The 26,968-nt window shown below is 51.2% G+C and overlaps 1 protein-coding gene across 2 annotated transcripts in view; it reads left to right on the top strand.

The window, feature by feature from the left end:
• Positions 1–9,159: 9,159 nt before the first annotated feature.
• Positions 9,160–26,968, top strand: part of MMD2 (monocyte to macrophage differentiation associated 2) — a 48,806-nt gene continuing 30,997 nt past the window's right edge. The window contains exons 1-2 of one of the 2 annotated variants that reach the window (XM_029221448.1): positions 9,228–9,288; positions 19,281–19,347. In XM_029221448.1, the coding sequence (XP_029077281.1) occupies positions 9,228–9,288; positions 19,281–19,347 (128 nt within the window). Of the gene's footprint in view, positions 9,289–19,280; positions 19,348–26,968 lie in introns of both variants that reach the window. The other variant, XM_029221449.1, reaches the window with a different exon arrangement.

The following is a 26,968-nucleotide window of genomic DNA, read 5'->3' on the forward strand; positions in this document are numbered from 1 at the left end:
GGTCTTTGTTGCTGTGTGTGGGCTTCCTCTAGTTGAGATGAACGGGGGCTACTCTTCGTTGTGGTGTGTGCAGGCTTCTCACTGTGGTGGCTTTTCCTGTTGCGGAGCACGGGCTCTAGGCGCACGGGCTTCAGTAGTTGTGGCGCGTGGGCTTCAGTAGTTGTGGCTCGCGGGCTCTAGAGCGCAGGCTCAGTAGTTGTGGCGCACGGGCTTAGTTGCTCCGCTGCATGTGGGATCTTCCCGGACCAGGGATCGAACCCGTGTCCCCTGCGTTGGCAGGTGGATTCTTAACCACTGCGCCACCAGGGAAGTCCTCTTAATGTTTTGATTACTGTAGCTTTACAGTAAATGGAAATCACATAGTATGATTACTCCAATTTTGCTCTTCTTTTGCTGTTGCTATATTTTAATTTTACAGTTTTAGAGCTGGAATACCTTCTCCCCCTCCCCCTCCTCCATCTAAGCCCCCAGGTCATTGCAGAACATAGGTTTGAATTTGGCTTCATCCTCTCAGGAGGTCTCTCCAGCCCTAGTGCCCTCTTTGAAAATGAGACCGGTTTCACTTGAATTAGTGCCCTTGTTCACTTTGCAAACTGACATGTAACACTACCGAGTCTCTCCTCCTACAGGATTTGGGCAGTAACTCCTGGGCACAGGTACACTGTGCAGAGACAACAGGTGTCTGGAGGACAAAGACCAGACCCATGATGGGATCCAGACCCACGCACCTCCTCCTGTCCTGGCCTCTGCTGCTTGGGAAGTTTGGGGTTTGGATTCCCAGCTAAGTCAGGAGTGGAGCAGATGTGTTTGGAGGAGGTGGGAGGCTCAGGAAGAGCCGGACAGTTTGGAGCAGTAAGGTTCCCAATCAGGGGAAGCTCTCGGCAGGAACGAGGGGAGTTACCCTCCAGGCTGTTGGCCCTCCGAGGTTGCCTCGCCCACCCCTGCCCCTTCCCGCAGCTGCATCCGATGACTGACGGATAGGGTGTAAAGGCCCAACTCCCTCACTCCTGGAGGATCTCCCCAGCTCCAGAACTCGCCTGAGATCTGCGGAAGCCACTGTCAAGAGTGCCCTGCGAGAAAGTGAGAGAGTGGCGTGGACATATATACACTACCAAATGTAAACCAGATAGCTGGTGGGAAGCAGCCGCATAGCACAGGGAGATCAGCTCAGTGCTTTGTGACCACCTAGAGGGGTGGGATAGGGAGGGTGGGAGGGAGACGCAAGATGGAGGGGATATGGGGATATATGTATACGTACAGCTGATTCACGTTGTTATACAGCAGAAACTAACCCAACACTGTAAAGCAATTATACTCCAATAAAGATGTTAAAAAAAAATAGACTGAGATGCAAAAAAAAAGAAGAAAAAGAGTGCCCTGCAGCCCAGCCGCTCACTCCGCCCCTTCCTGCCTCTTCCCCCTGCCCCTGCTGCCCACCCCAAAAATAGTCCCTTAATAAATCCCCTCAGGCTAATCTCATCTCAGAGCCTGCTTCCGGGGAACCCAACCAGGGTGGAGCTGGCTCCTGGGAGCTGCTCTTTTCCTTTCTGTGAAGAGCTGAAGCTGGCTGGTGGGGGAAGGGAGTCAAGGGTGTAAAGGAGGAAGACTCCCCCCGCCGCCGGCCGCCCCCTGCCCCTGGCTTCCCTGGCCCAGGAGTTCCATCAGGCTCGGGGCCCTGGCACGTGGTAGCCTGAACAAGGAATGAATGGTCGGGGTCCCAGCTGTGGGCGATGACAGAGGATGGAGGAGTCTGGTTAGACTAATACTCCAGTAGTTACATACACACGTATAAAGTAAAATCTGGAACATGTACATGGTAAAATCTGCAATACATTATAAAATCTGAGAGATATATGTATATATAAACAATTTTAATATAGTTTCATCCATATGCATGTATATACATACACACGTATATATACACATACATGTATATACGCATACATACACACACGTACACACACTTATATACATATATTCATACGTGTATACATACACATGGATACACACATGCACACACATACATGTATATACCCATATACACACACACATATATATAGATAAGATATGCGTGGCTCAAGGTGGCACAAAAGGAAGAAGAAGCTATTTTCCCAAAAGCTCTGGCAGAGCCCTTTGCTCTCGGTCTAAATCTGGAAAAGCAAATAGAGGCCTGCCAGGTGGAAAGGCATTCCAGGAGGGGAACAGGATCTGCATAGTCACAGAGTGGGAGAAAGCACGAGTGTTTGGGGGAGTTTACAGTCATCTACCATTGTGATGGTGGGTGAGGCCCTTTTATCCTGATTCCACCCTGAGGGCAATGGGGAGAGTATCTTGATCAGGTTTGCATTTTAGAGAGACTGCTCTGGTAGGGAGGGGGTGGACGGGAGGGAGGGGTCGTGGCCTGGCAGGGACTTTGCTGGGCCCTTGAAGCCCTGGTGGGGGAGGGACAGGTCCCTGGCCCCCTGTTCTTACCCGTCTCTGCTCCTGGGGCGCTGGGATGGGCCTGTGAATTCTGCCTCAGGAGGCTTCGGAGTCTTCCCTCCACTCTAGGGCCCGCCTGGCTCACCTGGGGGTCTATAGCAGCCCTCACCAGGCCTGGATCTTTGCAGGGCCCTGAGGAAACAAGTGATCAGCAGTGGTGCCCTCTTGGGGTAGGACCCAGGCACACTAGGCAGCCCCACTCTCGCCTCCAGGGCGGCTGGCACAGAAGTTAAGCCCTGGACCCATCCTCCCTGGATTTGACTCCTGACTCCAGCTCTCTTTGCCTTTAGGCATGTGATTTAACCTCTTTCTGCCTCAGTTTCCCCCTTTGTAAAACAGGGGGAGAAACCTACCAAGGGATGCTGGAAGGATGAAATGAGCAAATATGTGCAAAGCACACACCTTGCAGGTAATAAATGCTCAATTCCCAGTGGCTCGAACTGTAGTTCCCATCTTAGCCCTGAAATCAGGATGTGTCTTAACATTTGATGACCTCTTAGCGGCAGTAACAGCCCAGGCGTCACTGGAAACAGCCCAGGCGTCAATCAACAGTGGAATGGCGGCACTAACCCTGCTACGCCCACACGCTGGGGAACGACTCAGTGATGACAGGAATGAGTTACTGATCCACGAAACCACTTGGATGGATCTCAAAGGCATTATGCTGAGGATCAAAGGATATCAAAAGACATCCAAGGCATTATGCTGAATACAGACTGTATGATTCCATTTATAGAAAGTTCTAGAACAGGCAAAACTAACCAGAAGAGTGGTATTCTCTGGGAGTGGGGCTGGGGGTTGACCGGCACAGGGCATGAAGGAACCTTCTGGGGCTCTACATCTTTATAAGATTTTGCTTACATACGTGTATGCATTTGTCAAATGTCAGTGAATGTGTGTTTCTTTTTTTTTTTTTGAAGTATATTTGATTTACAATGTTGTGTTAATTTTTGCTGTACAGCAGTGACTCAATTATACACATATATACATTCTTTTTAATATTCTTTTCCAGGGAACTTCCCTGCTGGTCACGTGGTTAAGACTCCACACTTCCACTGCATGGGGCACGGGTTTAATATCTGGTTGGGGAACTAAGATCCCGCATGCCGCGTAGCATGGCCAAAAAATAAGTCAAAAAAGAACTCTTTTCCCTTATGGTTTATCCCAGGATATCGAATAAGTTTCCTGTGCTATACAGTAGGGCCTTGTTGTTTATCCATTCTGTATATAAAAGCTTACATCTGCTAACCCCAGCCCCTCATGACATCTGTCTCCCAACCCTCTCCCCCTTGGCAACCACAAGTCCGTTCTCTATGTCTGTAAGTCTGTTTCTGTTTGGTAGATAGGTTCATTTGTGTCATATTTTAGATTCCACATACGGTATTTTTCTTTCTCTTTCGAGTTCCTTCACTTAGTATGAAATATCAGTGAATATTTGCTCAAGACTTGTATTTCATTCTTTGATTTCCTCCTAAAAAAACGAGGACCGTAATAGATATGTATGCTACTGTTTATTATGATGTCTCCAAGCTACTTGGAAACGCAGTCAAAAAAAAAAGAAGGTGGAATGATGGATGGATCAAGGCGTAGATTCTTGATAGAACCAAATGTTAGCAGTAGATTCCCGGTGGTGTTTATATGCGTGTTCACCGTACGATTCTCTGAACTTCTCTGTGTGCTTGAAAAAGTTCACAATACCATGTCGGCAGAATTAATTGCTAGCGATTTATCTTTCTGAGTGGTACACAAAAGTGCACCTTACATGGATGGTGTCTTAGATTTGATGAAATGTGGTATTGTCATTGAGAAGCTGGGCCTCAGCTTGGAATTGGGGGGCCACTCCAATGCCTTCCTTCCCCCCACTTCCACTTGAAGACATGTAGATTCTGTCTCCCAGCATCTCTAGTCTCTGCTCCCTCAGCTCAGCTGGGTGTCTCTGCTCCTGCCCTAAATGGCAGCCCATCTTCCATGAGCATCAGAGCTTCTGTAGCGTGGAGAGTGACGCTCGCCTACCCCCTTGCTTAAAACGCTTTGCTTCTCCAATGCCTAGAAAGTAGAGTCCAGACCCCTCACTCAAGCTGCTCCATGCCACTGAGCCTTTGCAGATGCTGTTCCCTCTGCCTGGAAGACGCTTCCTCCGCTGGCTGCCCCTCGTCCTCCTGGCTACCTTCCAGCCATCGTACAGCCTCAGCTGAGAAAGCTTCCCCAACTTCCTCCCAGCCCTGAGCCCCCAGGCAAAGTTGCTCCCCCTTCTTGGTCCCCAACCCCCCAAGACTTTGTCTGCCCCTGGGTTGTTGCTTTCACCAGGCCTGCCCCCCATTCACCTGTGTGTCCCAAGCAGGGAGGCTGGGATGCTGAAAGAGAAATTCTGGAAACAAGCAGGGGGTTTGCTGTGAGGTCAGCCTGGGTTTGAAACCCGGCTCCACCCTCCCTACCTGTCACCAGCCACCTCTTCAAGCCTTAGTCGGTCAGCTGAATGGGAATCCTTGTCTGGCTGTTGAAAGGATTCCTGAGGTGATGTACGTGAAGAATCAGGCACGTGCCATTTACTCAAATTCACCGACTGAGCGAATGAACAGATGGTTTGCAATTGTCCCACGTCCCTTCTGTCACACCAGACCCCAAGCTCTAGGCGGCCAGGACTGTGGCTCCCTCTAGCTCCCACACCCTGCTAGGCGCATAGTAGGTGCCCATTTCACACCTACTGTTGGAGATCAACGTCAGCAAGAGGGAGGAGGCTGAGGATCAGGTCGGGGCTTGCTGCGGGGCAGGGAGAGCCTGGTGATGTGCTCAGGGCTCCAGGGAAGGGGACAGAAGCATGGGTGGTTGGGCAGCCTTTATCTCACCCGCCTACTTCCCGCTCTGCACCTCCGAAGAGACAGGAATACGGTAAGTGCATAATCAACGTCTGTTCAATAGTGCAGGGGCTGATTTTCAATCTAGCCGTGTGGCTTGCTGCGTGGCTTAACCTGGCTGAGCCCGTTTCCTCACCTGTATATTAGCAATGCCAACACCTGCCACGTAGAGTTACAGAGAGGATTAAAGGGGAAGCAAACTGTCCATAATCATGTCAGCCCCAGGCCACCTTTGCTCCTCGGCGATTTTGCAAGGTGGGCGCTGTTACCCCGATTTTACAAGTGACGGGACGGAGGCTTGAGTGCTAGCACCTCGCCTTGAGTCCCAGGGAGGCCACTTCAGAGCTTCCCAACCCCTGTCCAACTTGGCCCAGTGGGGTGATGCTGGTACCACCTCTGGGAGATAGGGGACCAGAGGAGGAACAGCAGAGGGGGAGGGGGGACTCGCGAGTGGGGTTTTGGCCAGGTGAGGTCGAGGATCTGATCTCCTCTGCCCGAGAGTTGCCGCTGTGGCAGGGCCGCAGGTGGAGATGAGGCATGTCACCCAGTCCCAGGACTGGTGAAGTAAGGCTCTGGGAACAAGGCTGGGCTGAGTCTGGGACCACAGCGCTAGTAGGAGGTGGGCTCGCACCAAAGGGAGAAGATGTTAGAACCACCTGCCATGGTGAGGTGGGTCAGCAGCGAGCAGGGCCGGACTTCCGATGGGGGGGCGGGTGGGGCAGACCTGGACCCCAGGCAGGCCCCAAGGTCGGGGGCCTGAGGCTTGTCCTCCAGCCCCTGCTGCCCCCGGAGCCCACCTGTCTTCTCTGTCACACGCAGTCCAACCCTGACTCCCATGCAGGAGTCAGGCCCTCGGTTGCTATAACAACTGGATCCCAGCCGTAAAAATAGTAACTTGTTTTTTATTCAACTTCTATTGCTCTTGGAGGAAAAGAAAATCCATTTCTAGGCTTGTGTTTCCTTTCGGGGGTCTCCTCAGGGCCCTGCTGAGCCCATAGCCAAGAGCTGCTTGAAGGTCGACCGCAGGTGGGGGCCGGGAGGAAGCCAGTGGACCAGGACCTGGGGGAGGCCCAGGAACCTGGGGAGGCCCAGGAACCCAGGGGAGGCCCAGGAACCTGGGGAGGCCCAGGAACCCAGGGGAGGCCCAGGAGCTGGGGAGGCCCAGGAACCTGGGGAGGCCCAGGAACCCGGGGGAGGCCCAGGAGCTGGGGAGGCCCAGGAACCCGGGGGAGGCCCAGGAACCCGGGGGAGGCCCAGGAGCTGGGGGAGGCCCAGGCCACCTCTCTGTGTATCTCTGCTCGGCCTCTGGGGAGCTGTGGTTACCGGCGGACCCCCCGAGCCTGGCCTGGCCACCCCAGAAAGTGGGGGGCTCACACCTTTGAAAAGCCAGCAGGGCCCTTTTCCTGGAAGTTGGGGTTGAGGGCTTTGGAGGAGGTCTGGCTTGTGCCTGGGGACAGGTGTGTCCTGGTGCGGCTGACAGTGAGATTGGGGGCAGAGTTTGGGGGTCAGAGCAATGGCGATGGAGGTCAAGGTCAGGAAAGAAGCCATGATATGCAGGGCCCGGCCTTACCTGACTAAGTTTGACTTTGGGCTCCTGGAGATCTAAGAACTCATTAGAACAGGGGTTTTGTGGCGGGCAGTGAGCTCAGAGCCCGCAGAGCTGGGTTCTGGGGCAGGTCCTTCTCCTCAGGCTGTGCGACCTTGGGAGGGCGCCCTGGCCCCTCTCAGCCTCCCTTTCCCTCCTCTATATGAGGGGACAGGAGGTGCTATAGCCACCACAGCTGTGAGCCTCACCCTTCTTTTTTTTTTTTCCTCGTCCTTCTTTTTTTTTTTTTTTTTTGCGGTACGCGGGCCTCTCACTGCTGTGGCCTCTCCCATTGCGGAGCACAGGCTCCGGACGCGCAGGCTCAGCGGCCATGGCTCACAGGCCCAGCCGCTCCGTGGCATGTGGGATCTTCCCAGACCGGGGCACGAACCCGTGTCCCCTGCATCGGCAGGTGGACTCTCAACCACTGCGCCACCAGGGAAGCCCTCCTCGTCCTTCTTAACCATGACTCCTAGTAAGAAATAGATCTTCCATCGCAACCAGGACCCAGATGTATACAAACAGAAGTTTCTTGAACGTGACGTGTTCTCTTTGCATCTTTTCTACTTCACTTTGTTTTTAAATGCTGCTCACCATGCCCTAGGTTGACTCCACGATCTTCTGGTGTCGTGCTGTCCCGTGGAACTTTCCATGATGCTGGCAATGGTCTGATAAGGTAGCTCCTTGAAATACGGCTAGTAACCAGGCCACTGAATTTTCAATTTTATTTCGATTAACTCAACATAGACGTAAGTAGTTGCACGAGGCTGGTGGTTATTGTATTGGAAGTCACAGCCCTAGCAAGTCCAGAGAGCAATTCGAAACCCACGGCGCTAAGGGATCTTTCCAGCTTGACCCTCCCACCCCCTCCTCACCGGCTGGACTGGGACCCTGCCAGACCCTCTGGCCCACATGTCCATCCCTTGGCCTTCCACTCATGCCAACCTTGACCTCAAGCCCACCTGGCCAAAACCCGACTCATGATCTCCCCTACTCCTGTCACCACCCCCCTCCCTAGGTGGCACCAGTACCCACCCAGCATGGCCGGCCAGAAACCCAGGGGTCACTCCCCACTTCTAGTCCTCCATCAACAGGGTCCGGTGGATTTTTACCTCTTAAGCATCCCTGGATCGCTTCTCTTGACCATCCCACCCCCGGCCCTGCAGTGGCCTCTGAACGCATCTACCTGCAACCCTTCTGGTCCTCACCAATTCCAGGTGTGTGTGCCCACCGTGTGGGCATCTGGAGTGCAGAAATGAATTTGATGGAGTCCTTTTGTCTTTCTCCTTCATCTTGTTCTAGCTACCTTGGGGCAGAGGATGTGGGTGGGATTATTTTCTAACTGTGTAGTAGGATCTCAAATAAAGCTTGTTATAAAAAGTAGCAGGGAGCTGGGGCTTGGGAAGGGAAGGGAGGAGAGGGAAGGAGGGGGAGGTGTGTGCGTGGGAAGGAGGGACCTGACCTTCTACTTGGGGACCTGTCTTTCCACATCAAAGGCTGTCCTGCCTTCCAGCAGCCCCCAGGGTGTCACCTCTTCCAGTAGGTGGTTTCACATACCCCATAGCCCAGGCCAAGGTCCCCTAAAGGAGAAAGCTGAATTTTGTACAGATGCGGGGCAGCGTTTGGGGGCTGGGGTGGTGGTGGGCACATGCTGGGTAACTGGCGACCAAATGCCCAAATGCGTGTGCCCCTGTCTCAGGGTCGTGAGGGTCCCCAGAGTCACAGCCTCTGGGAATTAGGGGGTTCCCCAGAGACTGCGCCATCCTCTTGGGGCCGTCGCACCTCGCACGGACGCAAGGCGGGGGCGGAGGGGGGAGTGTGAGCTACAGGTAAGCTCTGGGGCCGGCCACGCGAGGGGCCGCAGGGCGGGCACGCGGACAGGGTCCGCCCCCCTTGGCGTCCCAGGCCCCGCCGCGGGGGACAGCGGGGCTCCGTCTAACAGGCAGTCTTCTCGCAGGAAAAACTACGGGACGAGGGGGCCCGGGGAGCAAGGAAGAAGGGGCTGCTTTCGGAAGCTCCCCTTAGGCCTCCACCCCTCCCCCAGGGTTCCCTTCCCGCAGCGAGGCTGGGAGGGGTCGGCCCCGCGCGGGGAGGGGGCCGGGGCTGCGGGGACTCAGGCGATTGGCCCGGAGCCCCCCCGCCCCGCCCGCCACCAGCTGCTGGGGATTTGGCGTTGGCGGCTCCGGGCTCCGCTCCAGCTCGGCTCCGCGCGCCCCCGGCCGCCCCCGCCCCGCGGCCGCTGACCTGCTGCTCCGGCGCCGCGGCCTCTTCAAGTTGCCGCGGTCGGAGCCCCGGGCTGGAGGCTGATGGAACCGCCGCGATGTTCGCTCCGCGGCTCCTGGATTTCCAGAAGACGAAGTACGCGAGGTGAGCGGGGGTGGGGAGCGCGGGCGGCGGGTCCGGCTTCCTGCGCCGCCAGCGCGCTCCCCCCGCCGCCCCGAGAATTCAGGGTGATAAATGGACCCTGTCCTCGGCCGGAAGAAGCCGGACACGAGACGTCGTGGTGTTTGTGAGTCTCCGCGCGCAGCTCTGCGCCCTGGACCCGGGAGGAGCGCGGTTTCCCCGCGCCTCCGACTTAGCGTGGTGCCCTGGGGCGAGTCGCTTCACCTCTCTGAACCTCAATTTCCAGGTCTCAAAGGCGGGGATAATGAGAGTCCCCACCCCTGGGGTCCCCGCGAGGATTAAGTGAGATGATCCCTTGAAAGCACTTTGCACGAGCTCAATCGCTATTCGGCGCTTTTGTTAATGATAAAAGGCGTTGGCCCGCACCACCCCAGCGAAACCCCGACCACCCCTGTCCCCCGTACCACCCCTGACCGCCCTCATAGCAAGCAGGAGGAATGGGTAAGGAAACTGAGGCACAGGACCAGGACCTATACATCTTGGCTTTTTCATAGTGGGAAGTCTGTGGTCCCACCTGAACCTCAGTTTCTTCTTCTAAAGTGATTTCAGATTGCCGAGTGGAAGCCAAGGTCTTGTCGCTTTGATTCCCAATTAAGGGGCTGGTGGGGAGGGGAGGGAATATTAAGTTCCTCTAAGATTTTGGCGGGGTGGGCTTGCCTGAAAGCTGGATGAAAACCCTTTTCTAGGATTGCTCCTTCGCCCCTAGGAGTCTTGCGGGAGGACCCACTGCTCTGGGTGTGCAGCCCTAGGCGTCGGCCTCCTGCCCCGGGGAGCCCGCCTTCACCTGCTCTTACCCTCCTGCCAGGCCTCCTGCCTCCGTGGGCGGAGTGGGCAGGTGGTGAGTTGAGCTGGGTTGGCATCCTTTTTGCTGTCACACCTACACAGTTCATTGTCTCCTGGCAATTGTTGAGGGTCCCTGGTCCCATTAAGTCTCCACAAGTTGCTGTCAGATGGAGCACAGCTTGACCCCAGAGGCCGGGCTGAGCTCGGCTTCAGGGCGGGAGAGTGGGGAGGCAGGACTGTGTCCTTTCCCTCTCAGTCTCATCTCTGTTTCCTCTGGTGGGGGGGGGCGTTGTGTCTCCTTCATGAAGTTGGGGAGTCCCGCTGGAGAGGGGTTGCTGGTGGGAAGGCCTGGAGGAACTCCTGTGGTGTTTCTCTTGGCGGGAAGGTGGGAGGGGCTGGCTGCACAAATCTGCAAGGTCTCCTCTGGTGTGGGAACTTGGGCTTTCAGAGGATTGTTCTCGAGGGTCCTGTGTGCTGGTGTGAGATGTAAGTTGGTGGAGTGTTCACTCGAAGGGAAGGGAGAAACCCGGGTCTGGAGACTTCAGATGCGGGGAAGGAGCTCTGTCCCACACCTGCTGTGTGACCTTGGGTAGGTGTCTCAACCTCTCTGGACCTCTACTGGTTAATCCGTTAGACAGGAGGGTTGGTCTAAATGATCTCTAGATTTTGACACTGGTGCTGCTCCCGCTGTAACTGGAATAGAGCTCTCCAGCTGGGCTGAGGGCTGGACCATGAACCATTTCTTTCATGCTTGGGCTGATGACGCTTCTACAGGTGATAAGCCCAGTGAGGAAATGGAATGCATTGATTAGAACTATTTCTGTTCCCTTCCTCCTTGTGCGGCCCTTACTACTGTTCAGTCCACATATTAGGTCCTTAATCAAGGCTTTGTGATTGAGTGAATTTAATAGTATGACCCAGACCTGTCCAATAGAAATAGCATACAAGCCACAGAGGTAGTTTTAAATTTTCTCATAGCCGTTCAGTTTAATGTGTGGCTAATTTCCCATCTCACTGTCATGAGACGGTGAAAAGAAACAGGTGAAATTAATTATGAGAATATATTTTAGTTAACACTTTATATCCAAAGGATATTCAATATGTAATCAATATAAAGAAATTATTCATAAGATATTTTACAGTTTATTTTCAACCACAAGTCTTCAAAATCTGGTGTGTTTTATACTTACAGCCCATCCCAATTTGAACTAGCTATATTTCAAGTGCTCAATAAACACATGTGGTCAGTGATTGTCATATTGAACAGGACAGGAATGTCCTCCAGGGTGAGAGATGGGTGTTTGTCTTAGTTCTTTCAGGCTGCCATAACAAAGTACCGTAGACTGGGTGCCTTATAAACAGCAGAAAAGTATTTCTCACAGTTCTAGAGGCTGGAGGTCTGAGATCAGGGTGCCAGCAAGGTTGGGTTCTGGTGAGGGCCCTCTTCCAGGTTACAGACTGCCGACTTCTTGTATCCTCATAGGTCAGAAAGAGACGGAGCTAGCTCTTTGGCTTCTTCGTATAAGGGCAGTAATTCCATTCATGAGGGCTTCACCCTTATGACCTAATTATGCCCAAGGGTTCTACCTCCAAATGTCATCACACTGAGGGTTAGATTTCAACATACGAATTTTTTTTGTGGAGGGGGGACACAAACATTCCGCTCTTAACACTGCTCCTGTGTGACGTTGCAAAAGATGCTTTCCGTCTCTGAGCCTCTGTTTCTCAGTGGGTGGTTGTACCAACTGATCTTTAAGGTTCTAATCTCGAGTCCTTGAATGGTTTATCTACATCCAGAAACATACTTATCATCAAGCTCTAGGAATTAAAGACTGTAGTGTTGGTTCAGGGCTAGGCAAATTGACCAATGGAACAGAACAGAGAGGCCAGAAACAGATTCATGTATATAAAGGCATTTGACTTTTGACAAAGGTTGCCTTGCTGATCAACCAAGTTAAGGATGGTCTATTGAATAAATGGTACTGAGACAATAATCTAGATGGAAACAATGAAACTAGAGTCCTACCTCACACCATACAGAAAAAGCATTTCTAGATGGATTAAAGATTTGCAAGTGAAATTTTAAAAAAAAATTGAAAACTTTTTGAAAATATGAAACAATATCTTTTGGCTATCATGCTAGGTAAAGATTTCTGAAGGCACAAAAAGTTCAAACTATAAAAGATTGATAAACTCAACTACATTAAAAATTATGAATATTTACCAAACAATGCCAGGAAGACAGGAGAAGACAAGCCACGAACTTGAAGGACATATTTGCATTTGCAACATATTTAACCAACAAGTAATTAATATCCAGAATCGGGAACTCCCTGGAGGTCCAGTGGTTAGGACTCAGCGCTTTGACTGCGGGGGGCACGGGTTCAGTCCCTAGTCGGGGGGCTAAGATCCCAAAAGCTGCACGGCACAGCCAAAAAAAAAATTAAGTAAATAATAATATCCAGAATCTATAAAGAACCACAGTAAGGAAAAGACAGCCCAATAGAAAATGTAAAAAGAGAGTCATTGCAGGAAGGGAGGACACAGATGAGCCATAAGCATGTGAACAGCTGCTCGCTGGCATTGGTGATCGAGGAAATGCGAAATAAGAGTCCATGGGACGCCATTCTTGTATTCAATATATAAGAAGTCTGACAATACTATTATAACTACTTCGGAAAACAGAAATTACCATGTAAACTTGGACACGGCCACTCTCTTCTGGGTGTCTGCGCTAGAGAAATTCTGCACATGTGTGCCGGGGAAGGTGGCCCAGGATCTTCTCAGCAGCACTGTTCAAGGTAAGCAAGAGCTGGAATCAGCCCAGAGGTCCACGTTGATGGAACAGTATGTATCCATGCAATGGAGCAGTAATGCTGCAAGGAAAACAAGTCCAGTCCCAGGCAACGTATGGATGAATCTCACAGACGTGTTTGAACAGTAGCAAAACACAGAAGAAAGCATGACTCCAATCATGTAACACTCAAATCCCAGGAAACTGTGTGGTTTAGGAATGCAGAGAAAAAGTACGTGAAAAGTGAGATGACGATGATTCCAAAATCAGGTTAGTGGCTACCTGTAAGGGAGGGAGGGAAAGATACACAGGGGGCTTGTGGGTCCTTGTAATTCTTAAGTTGAGAAGAAAAATAAACTGGGTTCTGCGTGTCCTAGAAGGCAGCGAGGTCTCACGTTTCCTGGTTGAGCCCCACATGGCGCCACCTCACTGCAAGGAAGCTGGGAAGTGTAGTCCACCTGTCTGTCTGTGCCCCCTGCTGCTTCCATGTCCAGAACGGCACCTGAGCAGTTACCAATCAAACTCCGTCGCGTGATGCTGGCTGTGTGACTTAGGGTGAGCGAATTAACCTCTGAAGACACAGGTACCCTCTTTCGCTTAATGCAATGTGACCTTAAACGTGGGCCACTGTAAAATAACATTATGGTTATAAATGTAACACATGCTCCTTGGAGAAAAGTTTTTAAATTATGGGAAGTAGGTATAAAGATGAAAGCAGCAGACCTTTGATCCCATGGTCTGGAGATCATCACTGTTAAATGTGTTGACTTTTCTTGCAGGCTTTTTCTGTAGATACTCTATAGCTAGCGTTGTATTCTAATTTTTGAAAGTTGACCTGCCGTAATCCCGTCTCCCTTTTCTTCCATAATTGCTTTGCAACCTCAGCTTAAGGGGGGCTTTTGCTTAATATTCCGTCTCGTCATCACACCCTGCTTTATTTTATTATTTCCCACTTTTGGACACTCAAGTTGCTTTCTGGATTCCGCTTCTGTGCACAACGCTGCAGGAGCACCTCTGCAGCACATACCTGATCCATTGTCAGTTCTGGGTGTTGGCCTGGTGCCGAGGCTCACCGACGGCCCAGACTATAATGACTTGGTTGGGGACCTGCCCACCCCACCCCGCCCCGCCCCGCCACACACAGCACAGTTCCTGCTATGGTGTTGGGAGTTGCTCCTAAGGCCAAAGATCAGGTCCCTTGGGTTTCTCTGGTGGCGCAAGTGGTTGAGAGTCCGCCTGCCGATGCAGGGGGCACGGGTTCGTGCCCCGGGCCGGGAGGATCCCACATGCCGCGGAGCGGCTGGGCCCGTGAGCCATGGCCGCTGAGCCTGCGCGTCCGGAGCCTGTGCTCCGCAACGGGAGGGGCCACAGCAGTGAGAGGCCCGCGTACCGCAAAAAAAAAAAAAGATCGGGTCCCACTCCTTCCGTGGCGGGGTCCTTGGGAAACATAGAAGGAGCCAGGAGCCTGTGCTGTGATTCCATCCTCCTCTTTGTCGTCTTCTCTTGTGCAGGGGACTTTTCCCCTGAGCCTTGCTTTCCTCCTTGTAAGTGAGGTTAACAGGTGGGGTGGTGGCAGTGGCCCTGGGAGGCCTTCTGTAGGTTTAGTCCCCGTCCTTCTATCTGAGGTCGCTTCACAGCCACTTAGGACCAGTCCTGCACCAGCCGGGACTCTGAAATTCTGAAGGTCGCGGGTTTTGTAAACGTTTGTGCTTCTCGAGGTGATTAAGATGAGGTATGTGAAGCATCTGGCGAGGTCCTTGGTCTACAGCTGGTGCTCCAGAGCGGTGGCTGTTTATGTCGTTGTTATTGTTATCCAGTCTGTCTCTTTCCAGAGAGGACTCGAGGCGGTTTGTAACAAGCAAGTTTCTCAAGATCCATGGGGCTGTCGGAGAAACCCTTCCGTCTTGGCAGAGCTTTCTCCGACGTCAGCAGGTGTCTGCATGGCTGGAGAAGGGGTGGGAGGCGCTTCTGCCTTGCTGGGCTACCTGGGGCACGGCCGGCCCAGGGCTTCATGGAGGAGGGGGAGATAGATGACCCACACTTCCTGTACATCATCTCCTCTGATCCTTGGCCGTCCTGGGAGTAGCTGCAGTTTCTAGTCCTGTTTGGTTCTCCCGAGGCCGTAGAGCAGTTGGTAGGATTCACACCTGGGTTTGTCTGGGCCCTGCTTGTCTGCATCCCCCCCCCCCCCCCCCCCCCCCCCCCCCCCCCCGCCCCCCCGCCCGCCCCCCCCCCCCCCCGGGGTTGCCCGGCCCCCCTTTCCCCCCCCCCCCCCCCCCCCCCCCGCCACGACCCTGGGGAATAATTATCGTCATCACCCGCAGCTGCAGGGTACGTGTCTCACACGCTGAGTCTCTACTCCCCACTGGACGCGGGGATTAGAATTCCGAGCCCTCCCTGCTGCCTGCACCCTTGCCGGGACTGGAAGGGCTCTGAGAACACATTGTGCGCCGGCCTCCTTTGTTCTTTCACTGACGGCCCCGCCCCAAACGCAGTCGGGCCAGAGCAATGTCCCCGCGGAAGCCCACCTGCCGTATGTCTGGTTATTTCAAGTAAGAAACCAAGCTAATGAGCTTCTCAACAAAATGGGTTCTGTCCTCCTTACGACAACGATACTTCTGTGGTGACAACATTGAGCCCTCTGTAAGACGGTGGCCGTCATCTGATTGAAGACTGGCTGGCATCAGAGACAGCTGAAGGGGCTTCCCTGGCGGTCCAGTGGTTAAGCCTCCACGCTTCTGCTGCGGGGGCCACGGGTTCGATTCCTGGTCGGGGAGCTAAGATCCCACATGCCGAGTGGCGAGGCCAGAAAAATAAATAAATAAATGGAAAGGTAGCTGTGAGTGTAGTTCATTTTTACACGCGTCTTTGGCATTCGTTGCTGGGCAACCTTGCTTGGATGAGTAATAAAGACATAGTTTATTAATTATTATGTATGTCATATGATTTATTTGATTGATTTCATTGCAGCAAAATCATTATTGATAGTCAAAATTTTCACTTATATTTGGGTTCTGTTAACAGTAATAATCTAAAGGTGTTCTGTCTGGGACTATAGCCCTTGCCACCTGTGACAATTTAAAAGTAAATCTTGGACCTTCCCTGGAGGTCCAGTGGTTAAGACTCCGTGCTCCCAATGCAGGGGGCATGGGTTTGATCCCTGGACGGGGAACTAAGGGCCCATATGCCATGCGGCCAAAAAAAAAAAGAAAAGGTAAATCTAAATTTATTAAAATAAAATTAAAAAGCTAGTTCCTCAGTCACACCAGCCACATTTCAAGTTCTCTATAGTCACATGTGGCCAGCGCTGCTGTATGGGACAACACAGGCATTTAACGTTTCCATCATTGCAGAAGTTTCTCTGGAAGAGCACTAGCCTAAAGGATTCAAATGAAAAATGTAATTAAAAAAACCCCACAAAGGTAAATTAAAGCAAATGTCAGAAACTGAAAAAAGTTAAATGATGTTTAATTCTAAAATATTCGAAACTTCTATTAAGTTGAAAAGGCAAAATACAAATTAAGATGAATAAGTAACATTTTAAAGTCAAACAGTATTTAAGTAAAGCTGGAATATTTGATTTTTTTTGAAAATGTGATTGAAACCTATCATATGGAAATGAAACTGCTCACATCTGGAGTTCAGTGTCCACCTCGTTGCCAACATAAAGAATAGGTAGGAAAAAAAAAAAAGAATAGGTAGAGAGCAGGCTTATGACTGCCAAGGGGTTGGGGGGAGGGAGAGGGGTGGGCTGAGAGTTCGGGGTTGGTAGATGCAAACTATCAACATTTAGAATGGGTGAACAGCAAGGTCCTACTGTATAGCACAGGGAGCTATATCCAGTGTCCTGGGCTAAACGATAATGGAAACGGATATTAAAAAAAGAATGTCTGTATGTGTAAAACTGAGTCACTTCGCTGTACAGCAGAGACTGGCACACGTTCTAAGTCAACTATACTGTACTTCAATTAAAAAGAAAAGAATAGGAGTTATGTCTAATGCAAGTTACCTCTAGTCCTGCACATATACAAGTTCAGGAGTGATATGAATTCATTAATGTTTCACATGTTTCTCAGCTGCCATGTGCCCGTACTGGGAATTCCAAGGCAATTCATGAGTGTCTTTGAAACCTGGAAATGAAACAGGAAGAGAAACAAATGGATGCTTGAGGTTTCTGGGCTGTGACTCTTTCTTGGGCATCAGCCTATGGCGTTCATGCTGTCTTCAGAGTAAGGCTTTCGCGGATGAATGGCAGTCGTCTCTCCGTACCCGCGGGGGCGGGGAGCGGGGATCAGGGAGCCGATTTAGTTCCAGGACTCCCGCGAATGCTGGCATGTCCGCGGATGCTCAGATCTCTTGCGGGTGTTCCTCCGTATTCGCGGGTTCTGCATCCGTGGATTCAACCATCCACGGATTCAATCAGCCGCGGATCACGTAGTAGTTTCCATCCCCGGCTGGTTGAATCTCTGGGATGTGTAACCCACGGATGGGGAGCGTGACTGTGGTTTGTCTTCTCTCTTACCCAAGCCTGCCTGCTGCTCACATCTTTCTGGCTGCCAATGCCAGCAGTGGCATCACCCACAAACCTTCACAGCATTTGGATGCAGTCAGTTTTTTAAAAATTATGGTAAAATATACCTAATGTAAAATTTACAATTTTGACCAGTTTTCAGTGTACACTTCGGCGGCATTAAGTACATTCACCTTGCTGTGCAGCCATCACCACCATCCATCTCCAGGAGTTTTTCATCTTCACAAACCGAGACTCTGTCCCCGTTAAACACTAACTCCCCCGTCCCCCTCCTCCAGCCCTTGACCCACACCCTTCTACTTTCTGTCCCTATGGATATGATTACTCTAGGGACCTCGTATGAGTGGAATCCTACAATACTTGTCCTTTTTACGTCTGGCTCCTTTCACTCAGCATAAGGTTCATCCATGTTGGAGCAAGTGTCAGAATTTTCTTCCTCTTTTAAAAAAAATTAATTTTATTGAAGTATTGTTGATTTACAATGTTGTGTTAATTTCTGCTGTACAGCAAAGTGATTCAGTTATACATATATATATATACATTCTTTTTCATATTCTTTTCCGTTATAGTTTATCACAGGACATTGAATATAGTTCCATGAGCTATACAGTAGGACCTTGTTGTTTATCCATTCTATATGTAATAGTTTGCATCTGCTAATCTCAAACTCCCAATCCATCCCTCCCCCACCCACTCTCCCCCTTGGCAACCACAAGTCTGTTCTTTATGTCTGTGAGTCTGCTTCTGTTTTGTAGATACGTTCACTTGTGTCATATTTTAGATTCCACATATGAGTGATATCATATGGTAAATGATAGGGTCTTTCTCTTTCTTTTCTCTTCACTTAGTATGATAATCTGTAGGTCCATCCATGTTGCTGCAAATGGCGTTATTTCATTCTTTTTAATGGCTGAGTAATATTCCATTGTATATATGTGCCATATCTTTATCCATTCATCTGTCGATGGACATTTATGTTGCTTCCATGTCTTGGCTATTGTAAATAGTGCTGCTGTGAACATAGGGGTGCGGGTATCTCTTTGAATTATAGTTTTGTCCAGATATGCCAAGGGGTGGGACTGCTGGATCACATGGTAACTGTATTTTTACTTTTTTTGAGGAACCTCCATACTGTTTTCCACAACTTAAATTCCCATCCACAGTGTAGGAGGGTTCTCTTTTTTCCGTGTCCTCTCCAGCGTCTGTTATTTGTAGACTTTTTAATGGTGGCCATTCTGACCGGTGTGAGGTGATACCTCATTGTAGTACCTTCCTTTTTAAGGCTGAATGATGTTCCATTGTATGGATTTGCACCCACCTTTTGTTCCAAGGACACAGGACAGGAGATGTGAAGCAGTACTTGCCTGGTCCTGCCCATGTTATTCACAAAGTGAACGTCCAGGGTGACAGCTCACCCTGCCAGCGATGAGTGCTGGATCCCCCGTGACCAAGGTGCTCAAAGTCTCCCTAAAAAATTAGTCTGAGATTGTGAGAGCAGGACCTCTAAACCCTGATCCACACATACTCCACAGATCCATAGCATTGGCATCAGCTAGCACTTGTTAGAAATGCAGAAACTTGGGCTCCACCCCAGACCTATGGAATCAGAATCTTTATTTTCATAAGATCCTTCAGTGATTCATGTGTGCATGAAAGTTGGAGAAGTAATGGATCTAAAGGGATAGGCTTAGGGACAGAGTCCCTCTTGTTTAAGGGTAGTACTGCCTGAACATTAATAGGATTATTAGGGTAGGATACATAGCACACCTACTGTCAGCCTTCCTTTGTACCCAGGGCAGACATCACTAATCGATCATGGGATTCAAAATCATTCTTCCCGTTGAGCAGAGGGAGCCTCTGATGCCTCAACCCGGGACTCCTGGCCAACAGAGAAGCAAATCAAGAACACGGCCAGGTAGGTGCAATAAGAAGTGTGGATCGAGATTTGGGCAGACTAATTCCCAGTGTCTCAGACTGCTTCTCTGCCACAATTTTTTCTTGTTAATTGCCACCACAATAATGACATCCACCATTTCCTGAGCATTTTGTATGTTCCAGGCTTTGCTCTAGATGCTGTGTGCATTGATTCTAATCCATTCTGTACCCTGCCAGGTAAGTGTTATTGGCCCCATGGTACAGATGAGGCTGACAGGGAGGCTGGTCTGATGGCAGGTGAGAGGGACAGCCAGCTCTAAACTCAGATCTGTCTGACCTCCAGTCTGAGTTTTTGCCGATTCCTCCCTGCAGGGAACCCAGCCCTCCCTGCAAGGATCCCCGTGCTGTCAGAGCTCCCAGGCTGAGGTCCAGACCTCTTCACACCCCTCCCTGGCAGCCCCGGGGATCCGTAGCCAGATGAGTGGAAGGGCCACTGGAGTTGACCACGGAGTGCTGGCTCAGCTCACAGAAAGTGTGAGTGTGGACAGTGCTCACCGTGACTAAGTGAAGTCGTTTCTTAAACAGCAGGGCACCTGAGCTTGTTACAGAGTTTAGTGCGTTTAGGGATCCAAGGGAGCCGGAGCCGGAGGCCAGGTGCCCCCATAGATGCCTCAGTGACTCTCTGGGTTTTTACCCCATTCTCCGTGTTCACCATCTCCTTTCCTCACCCTTGTCTCTGTTGGTTTTCTTTGCCTCCTAGTTTCTGCCTTCTCATAACCTCAGTTCCTTCACCTCTGTTGCTTGCTGTCTCCATCCTGCCCCACATTTGAATTGCTCCCTTGGCTGTCTCCCCACGAACCTGGGGCAGTGGAGAGAGCCGGTGTGTCCTCTCCACGTTACCTGGGAGTGGATGGCACATGGTAAATAAAGTAGGTCCCCTACAGAAGAATGAGTCCCGTCCCGAGAGTGTGTTTGTAAGTCCAATTTGTTCATAAGTCCAACAAAGTTAGCTTAGGTACCCAACTAACAATCGGCTACATAGTACCGTACTGTAATAGGTTTATAAGACTTTTCACACAAATAGTACATAAAAAATAAACACAAAAAATAAAGAAAACTTTTAAAAATATTTATTTATTTGGTTGTGCTGGGTCTTAGTTGCAGCAGGCGGGCTCCTTAGTTGTGGCATGGAGACTCTTAGTTGCGGCATGCGTGTGGGACCTAGTTTCCTGAGCAGGGATCGAACCCAGGCCTGCTGCATTGGGAGCACGGAGTCTTATCCACTGCGCCACCAGCAAAGTCCCAAGAGAACATTTTAAATCTTACAGTCCAGTACCTTGAAAATGACAATAGTACAGCACAACAGCTGGCATCCAGGGGCTGGCATCGAGTGAACAGGCAAGAAGAGTTACTGACTGGAGTGGGGAGAGGAGGTGGGAGATGGTAGAGCTGAAGGGTCATCAGCAGTAGGAGATGGAAGGCAAGCTGCAATGTCACTCTCGCCTGACGTTGATGACACAGGTTCTGGTTCCTTGCTGGATTCAATTCTATCTACCCCCTTGAAAAAACGATCCAGTGATGTCTGGGTAGTAGCACATTCGCATCTTTGGAAGTTCGCAACTTGAAGGTTCGTATGTAGGGGACTTATGTACTTGAGAACTGGAAAGTAGAATTTCACCACGGGTGACTTCTGTTGTCGGACCACCTGGGTCTGCCTCGGGGCCCCTCCCCTTAATGGCTGCATGATCTCGGGCATGTTACATGGCCTCTCTGTGCCTTGGCTTCCTCTTCTGAAAGACGGGAAATAATAGTAGTACTAATCTCACAGGGTTGATTGAGTCTCTGAGCTTCCGTTTCCTCATCTGTAAAAGGGACAAAATAATTAACCCTCATTAGAGAGTTGGAGAACTAAATGCCGAGCATGGCAAGTGCTTGGCCCAGAGCCCAGCATGGACTGAGTGTTCTGATGGTGTACCGTTCGTCTTGGTCCCATCGCTCACCCACTGGGCACCCTTGGGCTGGTCACTTAGCTTCCCTGGGACTCAGGTCCTCCATTGCTGCAGGAGGGGTGGCCCAGGTGCATACACGTGTCAGGGTGTGGGGTGTGTCCCTCTGGCCGCAGAATGGACAGTGAATAACTCTGAATGAAGCAGAGTCATTAGGGTTACACTAAGAGAAAGACTCGTCTTGGGACCAGGTCCCTGCACCTTCAGTCCTGCTTTTCAGGGAAGCAGGAGCTGCAAGATGGTGAAGGTCAGACCTGCGGGGTGTGGTCTGCCCTTGAGCTCCCATCTTCCACCCGATGATGAAGTTCCCCCTCCTCCCCAAATGTCCAGCTGAAGGAGTCACCAAGGGCACAAGGGCATCTGGGCTGGGGTTGTCTGGAAGTCGCCGCGACCCTGCCATGTGGGCGGATCTCACCAACCAGAAGGCGGAAGTACTGGAGGCCAAGAGGGGGCTTGAAGGGAGCAGGAGCCCTGGGGGTTGTGTGGCCCCGATTTTAATAATTACCGCTTGGGTGGAGGTCTGTAGTTGGAGGTGGGGCAGGAGAGGGAGGGGAGGGAGCTTGGGTCTGTAGTGTGGTGTTGGGCCACGGTGAGGCCATTCAGGAACAAGTTCCCCGCCCTTGCCGTGGACACCTGGCTGCACCGCATGGAAATCTGTTTCATTTGTTCGTTGATTAAGCAGTAATGGCCGCATGCTGTGGTGTGCTGGGCGCTGTCCCGGGTGCTGGGGATACAGGGCTGACCCTGTCCTCGTGGAGCTCACATTCTGGTGTGAGAAACAGGCAACAGACAGATAACTGTATGATAGAATTTCAGGTGGTGACGTGGCCAGGAGAGGGTGTGAGGGGCAGGGTCGGGTGACACGGGGATAATGATGCTTCCCTCATAGGATGGTTTGGAGGAAATGCATGTAAACTGGCACACAGTGGGTGCCGATTAAATGACAGATTGGTGCAGCGGGATTGGGGTGCTAGCAGCTGTGCTGGGCTCCCAGGGGAGCTGTCCTTTCAGCACCAGCAGCTCTCAGTTTATTGCCCTATGCCTGGACTGCAAACCTAAGCTGACAGATGTGCAGGGAGACTTAGGAAGTGACAATTGTCCAGAGACCCCACGCCAGCAGCAGTGCAGGCACGCACCTTCAGATTCATCCAGACACAGCGCACCCCTCCAGGTTTTTCCTAAGTCCCCGTCTCAAGCAGGGGAGAGTCTGGCAGGCCCCGTGTCATTGATCGCCCTTCCCCAGCCAGACTGCAAGCTGCTTGGAGCAGGCGTGGGCTGGGGGCTGTTCAGACACCCTGTGTCCCCTGAGGGGCCAGCGTGGTCTGGCATGTGGTGGGCATGCCTGACTTGTCCACTGGTTGGGCACCCACAGTTGGTTAGGTGGTTCACTGATTCATTCAGAAACCTTGGTGAGGGACTTCCCTGGTGGTGCAGTGGTTAAGAATCCACCTGCAAATACAGGGGAAACAGGTTCGAGTCCTGGTCCGGGAATATCCCACTTGCTGTGGAGCAACTAAGCCCGTGTGACACAACTACTGAGCCTGCGATCTAGAGCCCGCGAGCCACAGCTACTGAGCCCGCCTGCCACAACTACTGAAGCCCGCGTGCCTAGAGCCCGTGCTTTGCAACAAGAGAAGCCACCGCAATGAGAAGGCTGCACACTGCAACGAAGAGTAGCCCCTGCTCGCCGCAGCTAGAGAAGGCCCGTGTGCAGCAACGGAAGACCCAATGCAGCCAAAAATGAAGAAATAAATAAATTAATAAATTAAAAAACCAACAACAACCTTGTTGAGAGCCAGGGCTGGGGTACCAAAATGAGTCCTATGCAAAGCTTGCCCCCTCCCCTCCAGAAGTTCATAGTTTAGGGGAGGACTCGGTCTGCTAATAATATGTGAACAAGTGCATAATTGAGATATTGATAAATATGCTGGAAATGTCGGTATGGTTTCTGCTTGAATGCCTGGGTAAGAAAGGGTTTGAGGGTGACTTTGAGACTTTCAGTTATAAGTAACGAAGCCTCAGTTTGAACTGGCTTAAAGCAAAGAGAGAGAAGGAGAAAGAGGAGGAAGGGGCAGTGGGGGAGTGAAAAGAAGGGAAAAAAGGTCGGTACTCAGAAGTGAAAAGTATGTGGGTTCAGGTACAGCTGGATCCAGGGTCTCAAAGACGACCAGGCTGCCTCTCTCCACCTCTGGGCTCTGTTTCCTCTGGTGGCTCCATTCTCTGGACCGCCCACAGTGCTTACGAATGGAGAGTTTCCTGCGGAATCCTTCGGGATCACCATAGCCCTGGAGTTGAGTGTTCTTGTCCTGGTTTGGATCTCATGCCCATTCTCGGACCTGTTGCTGAGGTCGGGGGAAAGACTGTGCCAGATCTAGGTCACAACCTCTCTTTTGGAGCTTGGAGACGAGGAGTCAGGCATGACTTGGGGTCGAGGTGGGGTGCAGGTCCACCTGAGCCTGATGGAGTGAGAGTGGGGAAGGGACGGCCCCAGACGAAAGTGGGGCATTGACTGCGTGAGGGATAGATGCTAGATAGGCAGAAGCCACCCGTACCCTCCGTAGGGCAGGAGAGGCTGCAGAGAGGTTGGGGCATTTGGGTGGACCCTTCAGAATGAATAGGAGTTCTCCAGGGAAGCAGAGGAGGTGATGGAGGGGGAGGCCATTCCTGGAAGAGGGCAGAGCATGGAGGGGGAGGTTCAGGGACACCAGGGGAGAGTTGGTGAGGCTGGCCCTCAGGCCATGTGGTGGGGAGGTCGCCAGCTCTGGTCCCCAAGGGCCCTGGGGTGCGCCCAGCAGCTGGCCTTTCTCCAGCGGGCTCTGTGGCACCGTTGAGGCTGATTCATGCTGAGAGTATCATGACTTGGGTTCCAGAAGGGGAAGAATTCAAGGGAGGGAGGCTACTTCAGAGACTGCTGTGGCGATGAAAGTGGGGAGCTTCCTGGGATTCCCAAGGGACTGGGCTGCCGGAGCTTACTGGGGAGGGCTGCTCATCTCATTTCCTGGCTACGGGCGGGTTGCTCGCCCATATGCCCCTTTACCCCAAAGCCTTGAGTGCGTATTTCCTCAGTCCCAGGGTACTCTCTTATGGAATGAGGTTAAAAAATGAAATCTAACCTTAAAAAGGAAGGGCATTCTTTCCTTTTAACATTTATTTATTTATTTTATTTTTGGCTGCATTGGGTCTTTGTTGCTGCGCACGGGCTTTCTCTAGTGCTGAGCGGGGGCTACTCTTCGTTGCGGTGCGCGGGCTTCTCATTGCGGTGGCTTCTCTTGTTGCGGAGCACGGGCTCTAGGTGCACGGGCTTCAGTAGTTGTGGCACGTGGGCTCAGTAGTTGTGGCACGCCAGCTCAGTAACTGTGGCGCACGGGCTTAGTTGCTCCGCGGCATGTGGGATCTTCCCGGACCAGGGCTTGAACCCGTGTCCCCTGCATGGGCAGGCAGATTCTTAACCGCTGCGCCACCAGGGAGGTCCCAGGAAGGGCATTCTGATACAGGCTGTAACATGAATGAACCTTGAGGACATTATGCTAGTGAGCATAATAAACAAAATGCTATTACTGCCTTCTGCTAATAAGCTAACAAACAAAAAGACAAATCTCGTGTGATTCCATTTACATGAGGTCCCTGGAGTCAATTTCATGGAGACGGAAAGTAGAAGGCTGGGTGGCAGGGGCTGGGGGAGGGGGCTGGGGAGTCAGAGTTTAATGGGGACAGAGCCTCAGTTGGGGAAGATGGAAAGGTTCTGGAGATGGAACGTGGTGATGTTTGCATAGCAGTATGAATGTGCTTAATGCCACGAAAGGACACCCTTAAAAATGGTTAAAATGGTAAATTTTATGTTATGAGTATTTTACCACAATTAGAAAATTTATGAAAAATAAAAGCTAGTTGAAAATGGTGGACTTGGGACTTCCCTGGTGGCACAGTGGTTAAGAATCTGCCTGCCAATGCAGGAGACATGGGTTTGAGCCCTGGTCCGGGAAGATCCCACATGCCACAGAGCAACTAAGCCCGTGCGCCACAACTACTGAGCCTGCGCTCTAGAGCCTGCGAGCCACAACTACTGAGCCCACGTGCCACAACTACTGTAGCCCGTGCGCCTAGAGCCCGTGCTCTGCAACAAGAGAAGCCACAGCAATGAGAGGCCTGCGCACCGCAATAAAGAGTAGACCCTGCTCTCGGCAGCTAGAGAAAGCCCGCGCACAGCAGCGAAGACCCAAGCAGCCAGAAATAGATAAATAAATAAATAAATAAATTAAAAAAAAAAGAAAATGGTGACATAAGCAGGTCATTTATTAAGTGTAAGAGGAAACAAAAATATAAAGGAACATTAGCATTGATGCAGTCTTATTTAATAAGTGTCCTGCAGACTTTACCGGTTGTCGTATCACTGTTTCAGTGGCCGCTTGCCAGCAGCAGGATGACCGTCCTGTCACTGTGGTGTTTTAACCTTGACCCTTGGTTCAGTTGGTATCCACCACATTGCTCTCTGTAAAGTTACCATTCCTTTTGGTGATGAAAAGCATTGCAGGAAGGGAAGTGTTTTGAGATCATGCAAATATTGCATTCCTCCTATTATGAAAACTTCCATTCAAAAAGTAGAGAGACTAGTATAATGTAATAACCCCATAGCCTAACAATGACTAACAATTTCTAATTAACATTTATGACCGTTTTGCCACACTTGCTTCATCTCTTTGCTTTTTCTCTGCCGACAGTTGAAGACAAATCCCAGATGATGTGTCAGTCCACGTCTCTAACTGGTGAGGATTAATTCTTCCGTAACCACCAGACCCCATCACACCTGACGACATGGGCAAAACTTCCTAGCGCTGTCGAGCACTTGCTATGGGGCTGGCGTGGCTGAGGAGCTGAATTGTACATTTTATTTAGTTTTAGTGAGTTTCCATTGACTTAGCCGCATATGGCCGGTGACTGCCAGGGTACCCTGCACAGCTGCAGAGCCTTATCACACCCAGGATGACGAGCTTGGCAAGAGAGAGGCAAGAAACTTCGCACTGCATCTCCCCAGGAGGCAGGAGACATCTGACTGTCCCATTTCTGGTGATGCTGAGGTTGATCTTGGGGCCAAGAAAGCGATGCTGGGTTCCCCAGATTTGACCACCCTGTTGCTCAGCAGCCTCTCACCAGCCTTCTCCGCATCCGTTGGTTACCCTTGTCTGAATCAATCATTAGTGGTTACAGTTTTGTGATTTTCAGGAGCCGCTCTTAAGGAAAAAGATCGTCACCCCAAGCACCTCTGCACTTGGTGTACCAAAGTGGTGGGATCTTCATTATTATCTAAGACAAAACCAGGGGGTTCATTTCTTACAAAGACAGGCCTTGGGGTAAGAAATGGATCAGTCCCTGTTCGTAGTGGAGATATTCTTAGGATGTGCGGATGGTATTTCAGGGTTGTGTGCACAATGTATGTGCGTGTGGGTGCGTGTGAGTGCACCTGTGTGCATTTTGCTCCAGAAACGTGTGCGTCTCTGGGGGAATCTGTTTCTACCTGAAGGCAGCTGCCTTGCGGCCTGCTCACGGGAATCCTGGTCACGGGAGATGGAGTTGGGCTGGGAACCAGCTTTGGGGGATCCCAGGGCCCGCTGCTTTGGAATTGGGCTCAAACCTGCCCTGTGATGGCACCCTGGATGC

This window comes from Monodon monoceros, unplaced genomic scaffold, assembly GCF_005190385.1.
Source record: "Monodon monoceros isolate NGI ecotype Baffin Bay Population unplaced genomic scaffold, NGI_Narwhal_1 Super_Scaffold_13, whole genome shotgun sequence".
Taxonomy (NCBI): Eukaryota; Metazoa; Chordata; class Mammalia; order Artiodactyla; family Monodontidae; genus Monodon; species Monodon monoceros.